Source organism: Corvus kubaryi, unplaced genomic scaffold (assembly GCF_017639235.1).
Source record: "Corvus kubaryi isolate FWS band 111438036 unplaced genomic scaffold, C.kubaryi_AGA036_p1.0 125, whole genome shotgun sequence".
In the NCBI taxonomy this organism is placed as follows: domain Eukaryota; kingdom Metazoa; phylum Chordata; class Aves; order Passeriformes; family Corvidae; genus Corvus; species Corvus kubaryi.
The window spans coordinates 833,196-847,289 of NW_024580660.1; the positions used below are offsets into that span (position 1 = coordinate 833,196).

At 40.5% G+C, this 14,094-nt stretch overlaps 1 protein-coding gene across 5 annotated transcripts in view; it reads right to left on the reverse strand.

The window, feature by feature from the left end:
• Window positions 1–14,094, reverse strand: part of NELL1 (neural EGFL like 1) — a 293,349-nt gene that overhangs the window by 237,491 nt on the left and 41,764 nt on the right. For all 5 annotated transcript variants that reach the window (XM_042021335.1, XM_042021324.1, XM_042021346.1 and 2 more), the window contains exon 3: window positions 7,784–7,954. In XM_042021335.1, coding sequence (XP_041877269.1) covers window positions 7,784–7,954 — 171 coding nt within the window. The remainder of the gene's footprint in view (window positions 1–7,783; window positions 7,955–14,094) is intronic.

Consider the following 14,094-nt stretch of genomic DNA (forward strand, 5'->3'; position numbering starts at 1 on the left):
GTTATTTGCTTTCACTGTTGATGTGCTGAAGAGAATGTCTCTAAATTTGTAGCCCAATTAAGTAATGCAGTTTCAGTGATTCTTTCATTTACTGCCTGGTCTCAGATACAAGGACAAGTTAGACAAGTTACAGGACTGGCAATTGCATGTTACCTTGTTCCTGTGCCGAGGATCAAACTACCATCTTCCTCCTTAGTGCTTCTTCAATGTATCATTACATTGGTAACACAGATCACAACAAGGATTCTTCATATCATTAAAATGTTTCAAGTGGAAGCCTATGCTAATATCTGACTTTTTTTTCCCATTAAAAAACCCACACCACCAAAAAACTACACCAACTAGCTCACTAAACACTTACCTGTGTAGAAATGGAGCATTCCTCAACTCGCAGAAACACCTCCCCTTCTGAAGCATGATGCTGGACTGCCTTGGCCATTCCCTCAGCTGGCACATTAGCCAAGCAGCTCATGCCCACAGCACAGAACCAGAAACTCTGTTGTCCCCACACTCAGCACTGAGCCTACCTGACCCCCTTACATACTGCAGGACCATCCAAACACCACAGAGGCCTGGCTGGACCTGTTCACACATCACTGCTGCTGTGAGCCTCATGCCACTGCCTGGCACCCCAGAGCCCCACTCGGTGTTTCCAAGCTTTGACACCTTCCACCTCTGAGCAGCCCACGTGCCTCCAGCTCCTCACACCCAAGGAACAAATGTGACTGATCCTGCACCACAGCCCTTAAGAGTGCTGCCAGTTTTCTGTCACCAAATCATGAACTAGTGAGAACTGTCAGGTTTTGGGGTATTAAGAAATGCAGTCAAGCAGTCTCTACGTCCCAGCAGTCAACTTGAGGATTTTGTAAAGATTGGATTCCTGAAGTAATTACCTTCTGGGTAACTGTGCTAAACTGCCAAAGGAAGACACCTCAAGTATTAAATCCCTTCATAAAACTCCAGGCTGGTTTCACAGATCTCAACAGTCTCCGCCCTGTTTGCCCAATCGCCCTCTCATGCCCCACCACACTCAGGAGGTTTCAGATCTTGTGGAAAGGCTCTGTACTACTTGCTATATGAAGACTCAAATCTCAAGTCTGCTGTTTAATAGTTCAGAGGGGTTCTCACCTGCTCTTTGGCAAAGACCTAATGTTTTTACAAAAGTATTTAACTAGAATTATGCTATCATTTTCTCAATTCAGCTCCAGTATTATCCTATGTGACTTGCAGTTCTAAACTCCAGAGTTTAGCTAACCACTTCAAATGGAAGAGTTCATTTATTTCTTAGATCTCAGTTAAACTGCCTGGCTGGAGCAAGATAATTGTTTTTACAATCTGAAAGGAAAAAGCTCAAAACATATGCTTTATCTGGTTTACCCTTAAATTACTATGGCCACCTCTCTGTCCATATGACCCCCACACCAACAAATAAAAAGAAAATAGAGCCAAGTAACAGGAAATGTCTCCTGAAAAAAATTCATAGAAAAATATCCAGATATATTTCATATGCAAGCTAAATTTTCAGAGACTGCTCTTGTAACTAACCACACCAATTTAAGGGTTTATTTCTTTTAACATTAAAAATGTCCACATGTATATTGGACCAATGTAGAAATACTTGAGAATTTAGCCACACACTTTGGGAAATTACTAAATTATCTGAGGCTTCCCAGTCTTGATTTAAGATCATTCCCTCTACCATTATCCATCCTCTCTCTCTGACACACCCAGAGCATAAAAATAGAAGAAATGCAAGATGCTAATGGTAAAGCACAACACAATATTCCTGTCCTATTGAAGCCATTGACCTGTCTACCAACATTTACAATTCACCACAAAGCACCACAGGTCCCCAGTTCTGACTTTGGGGGGGGGGCTGGAAAACAAGACCAAAAACCTTTGTTGAGTCTATATTCAGCAGTAGTTGGGCTTTGCAGGTATCAAACTCTGGATCCACAGGTCCCTAAAACTCTGCCCCAAGCGCCTATGGAAGACCGTTAATCAAACTCCTGGAGAATGACTTCTGCTCCTCTTCTACCGACATCAGCAGCACCTGGATCAGCTCCCAAAAGGAGCCCGCCCAAAGCAGGTGCAGATTCCATGCTGGGCAGAAGCTTTGTGAGGCCTCTCTGCTGAAGCTCAGTGCCCAGGTACCTTTACAAGCGATTGCTGCCTTCTAGGGGTGGTCAAAGGCTCTAAGGCAGGCACAGATATGGATTGTTACCATTTTTTTTCTGTAGTACTTTTTCAGCACTTTCATAAACACTCATGCATTCTCACAGTTCTCTCAATGCAGTATACAAAGGAGTTCAAATGATTTTTTTAGGATAAAAAAATAAATTTTCGTTGTAATTGGGGACTGGATTAAAACATATCATTCAGGCTTTGGTCACACCCGTCCTACGGTTCTGCTGATGCATTAGCTATTCAGTGAAAAACCCTGGCTATTTAAAAGCTTCTTTAAAAAGAAAATAATGCTGAATGTATCCTCAACATTTCCTTGCAGTTAACTGCAGTAACTGTAATGATAGAGACTGATGGCAGCTGATGTGGTATGCCAGCTGGAGATCTCTCTTATGCTAAACAGTTTACAGCCCTTCTCTCAAACAAAAGGGAAAACTGGTAGGTGAAAATTAACTTCCAGTCCACAATACCACAGATCTAAAGTTGGGTGCACCCATGATGCACAATTACACCACTCTACCCAAGCAGCCATTTCTCTGACAGCTTCTGCTACAGCTTGGAGAGCAGACAAGCAATCTGGGTCACAAACTCATATTCAAATAGCAAAACTAAATTACCCAGCTGCATAGCACTGCCACCACGCCATTTTCCCTCTCAAGAGGAATTGTTTTACAGTAACTAAAGCAGCAAATCCCTCTTTTAAATACATCCCTTAACCTTCTTTAAATTTATTACACTTTAATTAAAGTCATAGAACTTTGTTTAGATCAGTTGAAAACCTCAGGTTGGCAGCCAGGATATCTTATTTATAAGAACTCAGAGGTCTTGGATTCCCATATTTGGGGGATGTTACTTTAATTTATTTATTTTTCCAATTAAAAAGTTCTCACTGCTCATGCATTTTTTATTCCCTAATGCGCTGTTCTAACATAAAAGAAGCAGACAAGATGTTTTTTCAGTTGGAGACTACTTCCAAGCCTGCTCCAGTTTTATAATCTATTCTCTTATGCTCTTACCAACCCCCTCCATCAAACAGCTAAGAGTATCCATCAAAACCACAGGCTGTATTCACAGCAAAAGGCACTCCAGCACAGATTTTCACTGAAGAACATTAATTTTTTCATCAAAGCGCCTTTCTCCCTTCTATGCCCACAGACAGAGTTCAAGTAAAGGAATATGGATACTGTCTGAATAGGTGAGTACCTATGGTTGGTGATAAATAAAAGAATAAAAAAATAAAACACCTTTCAGGCTTACCTCTCCAGATTAATCAGACACACAGAGAACAACTTGGAATCTCTATTTTGCAAATAAATTTTCAATAAATACATTTTGATACAGTACCTGCCACCTCATAAACTGTAGGCTCCATGCTATTCCCTCACTCTTCTCAACACAATTAAATGCAACATATTTCTGTGCTGTCACTGTCATAGGGGGCAAGCATCCCAGGGGACAGTCAGGTGCCATGGGAAACAACACAGACTCTACAGCTGAAACTAATTCCCAGAGAAGACAAATCAGATCTTGCAGGACTTGACAGCCTCTAGGGGTTGCAAATCTCCTGACAGCACAGGCACAAACAGAGGCCCAATCTGGGAAGATGCACGGCAGAGTTTATTTGATCATACACACACATATATATAAATATTTATTAGTACCACTGGTTATTTAAGGACAACGACACAGTTGCTTGATCTGAATCTAAACATTCTCCAGAAAATCCCTGACAACTCCTTTTTGCCTAGAGCAGGGGGGCGGAGATCCTACCAAGAGCAGGAAAGTTCATTTCCATGTTACTTTGAGCACAGGTTTTACTTGTGCATCAGTAGTACATTTATAATTAATGCAGTTTTTTTTGTTTTTCTAAGCTTTCAGAACCTTACTGAAATGTTAAAAGCATGCGAGCAAGTGCACTCGTGGCTTCTTACGTCAGTTTTCTGAGACACATCCCTGGCTAGAGGTTACTGTCTAGGCCCAGCACAGAAGCTCTTCAAGTCAGTGAGAGACTCCAGTGACATTCAACAGGTTTGCAGTCTGGACTTTGAAGTATCTTTCTTCTCTCCCATGAAGATGGGCCAAGAAATTTGGGGCTGTTCAGCCTTGAGAAGGCTCCAGGATGACCTTCTAGCACCTTCCAGTACCTAAAGGGGCCACAAGAGAGCAGGAGAGGGACTCTGGACAAGGAAAGCGATAGGACAAGGGGACAATAGCTTCAAATTGAAGAGGGGTGGGTTTAGATTAGATAATAGGACGAAATTCTTCCCTGTGAGGGAGGTGAGGCCCTGGCACAGGTTGCCCTGAGAAGCTGTGGCTGCCCCATCCCTGGAAGTGTTCAAGGCCAGGCTGGACAGGGCTTGGAGCAACCTGGTCTGGTGGAAGGTGTCCCTGCCCATAGCAGAGGATTGGAACAAGAGCATCTTTGAGATCCCTTCCAACCCAAATCATTCTACGACTCCTGAGTCAGCAGCTCTAAGCTCTAACATCCAACTCAACTACAATTCCCACTCCTTGTTCTTGAAGGAGCACTAAAAGGAGCAAGAGCAGCAGGAGCTGATTTCAAAAGGACACGTACTTGGGCAAATAAACCTCCTTTGATACATATGCTTCCCCCTCCATATGACATCTCATTAGAACAGAGGCAATTGCACTGTTTTAAAGGTGATGCTTTAAAGCAGTACAGGTTTTTGCTAGTTCTCAAGTACTTTTCCCTAGCCTATCCAGGTCTGAAGAACCAAGCTGACTTTGAATTCAATCCAAACAATAATCAAGTACAAATGTCAAAGCAATTTTACAAATCAGAGTAATGTGGGCGATAGGGCTGGGAAGAATAAAAGTAGATTTGACTATCTGTTTACAAATTAAAAGCTTTTTCTCCAATGCTTTCTGATCAACTGCATTTTTTGGAGGCCAGAGACTAGCTTTGGGTATCACAGCATGAATCCTGTAGCAAAACTAGGTTGTGACTGGATATTTTTCCCAAAGCAAACGCTTGCAGTGCACTCTCAGGTACAGATTAACTTTAATAACACTACATTAGCAAATCGCTCGCTCACAAAAGCCGTCCAAATATATAACACATTACCACAGCCCTAAACAGAAGTAGTAATGCATTTATGCAAATTCAGGCATGAATGTAAGGAAGCAATGTTGCAAACCCCTAAAGAAATACAGTAGAAATTAAAGGGATTCATTTTGGCAGTCCATTTTTTTTTTCTTTTCCCTTTTTGCTTTGCTGGCAAAAACAGTAAACAAAAAGCTGAGAACTTCTTTAACTAGGGATACGTACACAGGAAGCTAAATTCTTGTTCTGATGACACCGAACCTCTGCAGGAGGTGGGACAGGTGAATATATTGATTGCACTCATATCCTGTTTCCTCTTTTTCATTCAAGTCTGCAGAAGCATCACTTCTCACTGGGCATCCTGCACTCGGCCGAGAGCCAGACACCACCCCAGCCTAGAATGGTGGTGTTTACACATAGAGTCCACAGCTCTTCATGCTAGACTCTGTTCACACTTTCAGCTGCAGCTTCCCTAACACTAACATGAAGAAGGCTTAGGGTTTCCAGTAGTGCTCAGAAGTTCCCCTCATTGACTTGCTCTTTATTTTCACAGCTTCGACATTTACTGCATTGTTATAGGAAAATGGCAAGATGAACAAGACTTTGACTTGAACATGACTCCTTTTCTGAATGCAAAAACAGAAAAAGTTAAGATATAATCAAACTAACACCAACATTCACAAAATTCTCTGATTAACTGAACAGTGATGCCACTGCTGACTCAGGAACTTAGAGACTTTCTTTTTTTTTCCCCCTCTCATTTAAACTTCTACTATGATCTGTCCTCAAGTCATGCTTTCAGAACTATTTCCATTACTTTTCCACAGGAGTTGTCATAAAACACCACAAATACACAGCCAAATAGAGACGTCTCGGTATGGATTTATGCTGGAAGAAACCTTAAGATGTATCAACTTAAGGGACACAGTTAGATGGATCAGCCCTGTTTAGGGCTACCTGACAGAGATGGCTGTATGTATCTGTCACCTCATATGACAGCACAGCTCATTCCATAGTTGTATTTATCTATTTCTGCCTGTTACTGTAGAGAAAATCAGGTCACAACCACAAGTCTGTGCAGTTCTCCTGTCCCTGGATAGAATTCTGCACCAGGCAGTCGTTTTGTGTTGTCTTCATTTTACATTCTGTGCAAGAAAGCAGCCAGCTAAACAATCTGCTAAAAAGGGTCTTCCTAAAACACATTTGCTGTTCATGAAAAAAAAAAACAAACAAACAACTCAAAGTAGATAACAAAGAACCTGTCCCAAAACCCAGTAAACAAAAAAAAAGGGCATTCTGTTGAAAACAAAGAAATAGTATAACAGATAAACAATGGGAAGATAAATAAATCAAATTACTGAAATTCAGACAATCTTTGCAAACTGTAGATTTCATGCCTCAATGAAATCAAAATTACTCTGAATATTTAATTGCTTCTGAGGTCAAAATAAGGTCCAATAAGCAACACTCCTTCAGATTAGATTTTTCAGTAGTTAATGGAGTTGCAGAAAACAATTGTAACATTCCTCTCAAAACAGTATCTCATAATTACTTGGGTCAAAATTTAAACTTTTTCAAATGTTCCAATAACTGCAGACTCCTATAATACTCATCTAACTTTATTCTGCCTGTCTGAACGAAATGAAGACTTCTGAAAAAATATCTGCTATCATCACCCAATCCATTTAAGTGACATGATACCAAAATGCATTTGCTGATCCTCTCACTGAATGCGAAGGATATTTTTTTCATTCATTTTGGTGCAATAAGGTACAAAAGTAATGGTTTGTTTTCCTCATTCATAAAGACTATTTTGAAAGTCCTAGTTTCAAGCTCTCTGAATTTCCTCATCAGCCACTATGTTTGAAGTCTACAATACATTGTGAGATCAAGTCCCAAGGCAAGAGAGGTTCTAGGGAGGAGAGATTCTACATTTGCTGTTTTTCATTTCTTGAAATCCTGGCAATGTGCCATCTCACAGTCTTCACAACTTCTAATGGAAAAGACAGACAGAATACTCTGCAGAAAATAAAAAGCACTGGTTCCAGACATGCAAAAAGAAGCTTCCAAGTTTCTCAGAAGTTTCCAAATGGGGCAGCACGTGGGAAAAAAATCAGTAAAAGTGCACTGCCCGATTATCTAAAATAAAACTAAAACGTCTCTGATGTATCTATCTAGTCTCCAAGTTCTCAGGTATGCTGAGTGAAGCAGTTCACAACAGAACAGACTGCACGCCCATCCATCACCCTTAAATGCAATCACTGGCAAACATAACATCAGCTACTGCCTAAACTACAGAGATGCACTTAATACTCCCCAGTCAGCAATCAACCTTTTCCACATTTGTTCATAATCACAATGAATTGTTCCATTTTAATACTTTGTTTTCCTTTTCTTATCCTATGGCAGTTTAGCATGCTTCTTGAACGAGGTATTTATAGGGGGGAAAAAAAATCTCCTTTTCCAATTTTATTCCTGCGTGTATGTAGAGATTATTTTTTAAAGAAGTATAAATTAGAGAAGATATTTTCTTACCTGTTGCAGTCCACGTGGAGCAGAAGATGGGATGCACTAAGTGACACAGCAATCTTATGCCACTGTCCATCTGCCAGGCGGTACGGGAACACCTCTGTTCTTGTCTTCCCATTAAACCTGTAGTGATACCTGATCTCATCCCGCAGGCCACTGCTCTCCAGTTCAAAATAGCTGTATTGAAAACATGAAGAAGAATCAGTTCCACTTTTGGATATAATCACTGTCTCTGTCACTTTCTTCTTAATTGATAGACTTCTTTAAGCAAACACCACAATCTAAAGAGGTTACTCAGCATGGATTAGCTACTAATTAATTTTTTTAAAAGAAATAGAGAGATAAGACTATACATTCAGAGCAGTACAAACCCAGCAATACTAATTACATGAAAACAGTTCAAAGTACCACTTGTTAGCCCAGGAAACTGAAGTCCTCTTTTCACCCATAGAACAGGTGCAACTACAAGAAACCAAACCTTATTCTTTTCACCAAAATATTTTGTATGACTGCAGGCTTTGTAAGAAAATGAAAAATAAAGAATGGCATATACATCACTACCACAAACAAATAAAAAGCCATTAAGGTAAGAAACCATCAGGTAGTCATTAAATTTGTATTTACTACTTGCAAATCCAGTTTAAAAACCACAACTGTTTATTTTTAGGACTCCCCTATATGCAATTGTGCTTAGCTCATTTTCTGACTTTTATTGTTACTGCCATGATTGTTCAGCTTTACAAGGGAAGGACAAAACCTCCTGGCTGGATTAGGTGTCTCCACATCTGGAATAAAGCATCCAACAATCAAAACCTTCATACAGCTGTCAGACTCACAGGAGAGCTAACGAAGTGTGGCTATTCACTGGCCTCACAGGGGTGTGGGGGGAGCCAATTCCTTCTCTAGGATGAATTCCAGGGCACACTGACAGTGTAAATAGTGACGTCTCCTCTTTGACCTCACCAAGTATTTGCATCATACTGAACCTTTTTCCTGCCAAAATGAAGCTGTGTATATAGAAACAGGGTGATGCAGACCTCCCTTTGTAGTAGAAATAGCTCTACAAGAAAGTGAAGATGTTAGATTGTCCAGATAGCCTTTTGCCCCATCTACCTCCACAGCGTTATGTTTCCCCTATTGACCAACACCAATTTAAGATGGCATTTGAGAACTAGGTGCTGATTTGGGGTAGGGTGGGGAAAATTGCAGGAATGAAATCCACTTCCAAAAAATAAATGCAACACAAACCAATAAATATTGGAGTGCCAATTTTCATTTCCCCATAAGCATTTTACACTGCTTGGCAGTACACAGGCCCTAACAGCCTGTGTGCACAAGCACTACATGGGGGTTGTGCACTTTTTCAAGGTTAGATCTTACCAATGAAGTTGAAGTTTTTGAACATAACCAAAAAACAGAGTTCCTTGGGAGAAAACTTATGAGATAAAACACTAGCTGGAAACACGTGCAAGAGATCACAACAGGCTGGGAGGGGGAACACAAAGACAGTAAGTCTTCACCAAAAGTGAAATTCAAGCCCTCCTCCATCCTGCCAATGCCCTGTCATCATATTTTTCATGCAACATAAAAGCGTTATTGGGTCACATGAATCAAAGACTCAAGCAACAAAGTGAAAAACACAAGGAGGTAAAACCAACACTGAATAAAAACACAGCAGGCAGAGGTACAAATAAAATACATGCAGTACAGAGTGGAAAAAAAATCAGGCTTCTGTTGTGAAGGAACTGGCCTGTTCCATGCACATAATGGCACAAGGAGGGCAGTGAAAGAGGGGTTTTCTAAACAGTGGCAGAGAATGTTGATTAATTACAGCCAACACCCATTAAAATACCTAAATTACATTCATCACACAAAATCTGGAGAAGATTTATTACTTTATTTTGATGCTCAGTAACAATATAGTCAATGTCCAGAAGATACTGCTGCTGGTGTTCCCAAGCCATAAAAGCGCTAGCACAAGTACTGTCAGTGATGTCATACTTAAAACATATTGTGATTTCCATCTGCTGTCACAGCACAAAAGGAAGTGAGACAGAAAACTTAACAAAAAAATAAATTGAGGGAGAGGTACATAACATTCTAGTACCTCACCCACAAAGTATTTGTGTGTACGTACATATATATACAGACACACATATATATGGTTGATCACAGAGGCTTAAGAGCCCAAAAGCAAGAGAAGCAAGCTCCTGCTGCAGGAAGCAAATTGCTTACTGAGGTCATTCTTCATAATCTCCAATAGCCACAGAGCTAATCACTCTCCACACAATGATTTCTTTGTTAATGTAAAGGCAACAGTGCAGCCCTAGAAAGGTCAGTCAGATACTGCACTTAATCACATCTGTGCTCTGTTATTTGTACAGCATAGGGAATTGCAAAGCTTCTCACCTGACAAGCTTTAGTGTCAATAGTTACCTCAGGACTGAGAACAGCTGGGTGCTTAGGCATCTTGTTGCCAATCTCCTGACTAATTTATATAGCGCAGAACAGATTACTTCAAATTTCATGTAATAGCCAGTGCTAACATTTTTATACATATGCACCTAATGCAGTAAGGGCCTCAGGACTGTATTAAACACCATGTTTTACCTCTTCAGTGGCAGGAAAGGAGGGTGACAGACAAATTCTGCACCTATTCTTCATCACCCTTCAACAAGTGCAAATCCCAAACAGTTACATGCAGACCAACATCAGTAAACACCAGTCAAGAATATCCCAGCAGCAGAAACTAGCTGGGTTACCCCAACACATCTCTCTCTCAAGTATTTAAAAACACAAGGCAAAGTAAACCAACACTCTTGCATTGATTTTACTTTTTTAAGATGCAGAAATTCACACTGAGACTTTGATTACACACACACTCCATGATGTTCTCAGTTCAGAAGTTGTCTTTTCTCCTTCAGAATATGTCACATGCAAACAGCTTTCTAAGCAGCAAACATCTTTCTAAGCAGCAAACATCTTTTCTTTCCTCCTTCCACTAGACTCTAGGGGAAAGAAGCCTCTTCCAAAGCAATGACACAAAGGCCATTCACTCTTGGAAATAAGTGCACCTGCTCTGTTTCGGAGTTCTACTCTGCAAATTGGGGAATGGAAGACGAATGAGGGGGAAAACAAACTCAGGCATGAAATCATCAACCAGTGAGAAAATAATTAGTCAAGCCAGAGGAAATAAATGGATTTTTTTTTTAATCGCTATCTCATCTTCAATTTCAAATGCCATTGCACAAGTTTTTATCTATGATAAAACAACAGGTAAAAATGAGGAGATGGGAAGTTAATAGAAGCTACCATCAAGAGGCAGGAAAATGAACTAATCTCTAACAGGTGTTTTGAAGGTACTTTCCAATATTTTGTTAGGAACTGAAAGGATTAGAATGAATCAGCGTTCCTGAAAAGATTGCAGCATCTGGGACCATCTGAATATATGTATCACCACTCAGTGTGAACTTTGAACACTGCCATGAGATCCATACCAAAAGCCCAAGAGATCTCTGATTCTGCATCACGTCTGCATGATGCCTGTTTCAGCCAGTCCTACAGATAGGGCCCTGCTACCCTCCTCCAGACCTTTTTCAAGGAAGAAAGGTGCGCGACAGCAATCTCCTTGTCAACTTCTTAGAACTGAGTGATGGTTTCTTGTTTTATTTGTTATTTCTCAGCAACAATTTATACTTTCATAAGTTTTAAATAAGGCATGATCAAAAGTTAACATGTATTTTGACAGATAAAGTTCTCTGAATGCATGTATTAAGAAAGCTTGTGTTTTATGAAATAGCAATACAATTTGACCTTGGCTGAAATTCTCCCACTAGAAGAATTTCCCTATTTGCTAAGCATGTAAATTACTGCTGGCTTCTTTTGTACAATTATAGAATTCAAATGCTTTTTATAGGTCTATCTGCAGTCTCTCATTCAAATCCCAGTGTATAAGAGAAAAACATTGCTAAATTCAGACTGATTTTATGCATATCAAAAAAAAGTTGGGATATTTTAAGGTCATGCAATGTACTTCACAGGAGGACAGTATTATTCCACAATTGACTCAACATGTTTTACAATTCTTTCAGATAGTTTTTGCAACCCCTATGTACCTCACACACAAATATTGTTAGGAGAGGATAAAGCTTGACACAGTTAGGTTTCATGACTCTTTTTTCTTCCCCCTTTCTTTTAGTCAGCAGCATAGTGACTAAACCATACATTTGACTGCTCATTCCACTTCCAGATCAGGAGAGAAAGGTTCCTAAAAGTATACTTTCAGTTGGAAACACCTGCTGTGGATATAATGACCAAAAAAAATTGGAAAAGTCACTATCAATATTAAATAAGAACATGTACGACACCTGAAGCAGAAAAGGCAAAGTATTTCTATAAGGTGAGTTGGCTTAATCCACCATCTGCATTAAAGAAACATATTCACCTACTCATCATCTCAACCCACAGAAGTGATCTTATCCTGTGGCAAACACCATCATGTTTCATTCAAAGATTTTACTGCTGTCAGATTATGCAAGTGGCCAAAGGAAGGACAGCTCACAGACTATAGCATCCCAAGACACAGCCCCAAGACGAACTGTGGGATAGGTGTCCTCCAGAATATCCTTAGGGTACACAGCACTTTATTTTATTTATCTTTACCAACCCAACACCTATCACCAAACACTAAAATATCCCACAATGAAGACAGCAGCACAATCGGGTAAACAGATTAAATGCTCCTATAAGAGCTCTAGGAACTAAAGCAGAACTACTTTTTGCATTCAATTCTGGCAACCTTCCTCCTTATCATATTCAAACATAAATAAAGCAGAGTTATCATTCTAACTTTACAACTTCCGTCATCCTTGATCAAGTGCCAAATGAAGCCCCACAGCCTCTTTCAAGGAGCAGCACCAGCACTTATAGCAGATGCTCTTAGAGCTACTGAACAGATGTCCCAGGGCAAAGCAGCAGGCACAGATGGCATCCCTGCAAATATGTACAAACTTGGGGTTGCCATCTAGTCAAAACATTGTGCATCTGCTTAACATTGTATGGGAGAAGGTCACAAAACCACAGGAGTCCAAGGATGGAAGCTCCATTCACCTTGCACATGCTGCAGCAACACGACAATGCCAGGCCTCTCAAATGCTGGGGAAAAAAATCACTGCCATAAAAAACAAACTGTTACTGCACAGAAACTTCTGGAAAGTATCTGTGAGTCTGGCCAAGGCACAACTTCTAATTTTTCTTAATAACAATGCAAATTCAGGAAAAGTCTAGAGATCAGTCATTTTGATGTCATCAGCTAAAAACTATAAATTCAGCAAGCTTCTGCACAAATCAGTCTATCTGGACTATGTTTGTGCACATAGCTTTTTCATTTCACAATAGCATTGTGCTATTTCATGATAAAAATGGCTTCAGGCAAGACTGTGCTTTAGCATCTTTGTAGAAACACTTCTTGCTGCATTTAGAGACAGGCAACAAATCTGCATCCATTATCACACAGATTTCAGGATTTTCAATCTACAGGGATTTTGTGATGAATCACAGGCCATTACTCCTCTGGCCTTTTGCTGTCCCTTACCACCAAGTGAGTCTGTGTGCACAGTGGGATACACTGTGCTGGTTGTGCTGCCAAGCAGCTCAGTCTGGACAGCGACATGAAAGTAACTGAGATCTTGTTTTAGCAGTCCTCGGTGCAAAGCAAATCAGGCAGGCACTGGGCACTGTGCTGCAGATAAGATGGCAGGCATCTGCCCAAGGCACTGCCCCTGTCAGTGATGAAGCCATGGTGAGGAAAAGCAGTGCCTCTGAAAGAAAAGATACATCTCTTCAAATGAAAAGAAACACTCACTTTGCAGTTGTCACCACAGTTCTGTGTGGATGCAAAACTAGAACAAGTTACAGCTGTCAAGGCAAATATTTCAGTCGCTTCCATGGGTGCTGCTCTGGTACCCTAGTTACTATAAAGTGACACGGCAAGATCCCAAGCTCTGAGGCATTAAGCATTGTGAAACACGGGACTTTGAAGAAATGCTCTTAACATGCTCAAGTGCACAGATCTACTCCTCCACCACATGTGCATCTTGAGGAATACGTTTGGTGCACTGTAAGTCTCATGTGGTGCGACTGTGAGTGCCAGAGTGGCCCTGGAAAGCTTCCTTAATATCCATACTTACAAACCATCCAAAGCTACTTTTTACAGCTGGTTTAAATAAAGGCAGACCCAGAGGCTGTACAGCAAAACCATACATGGCAAATCATCGCTCATGCAGCACTAAAGACTCACTGCTGTGGCAGAGATTACA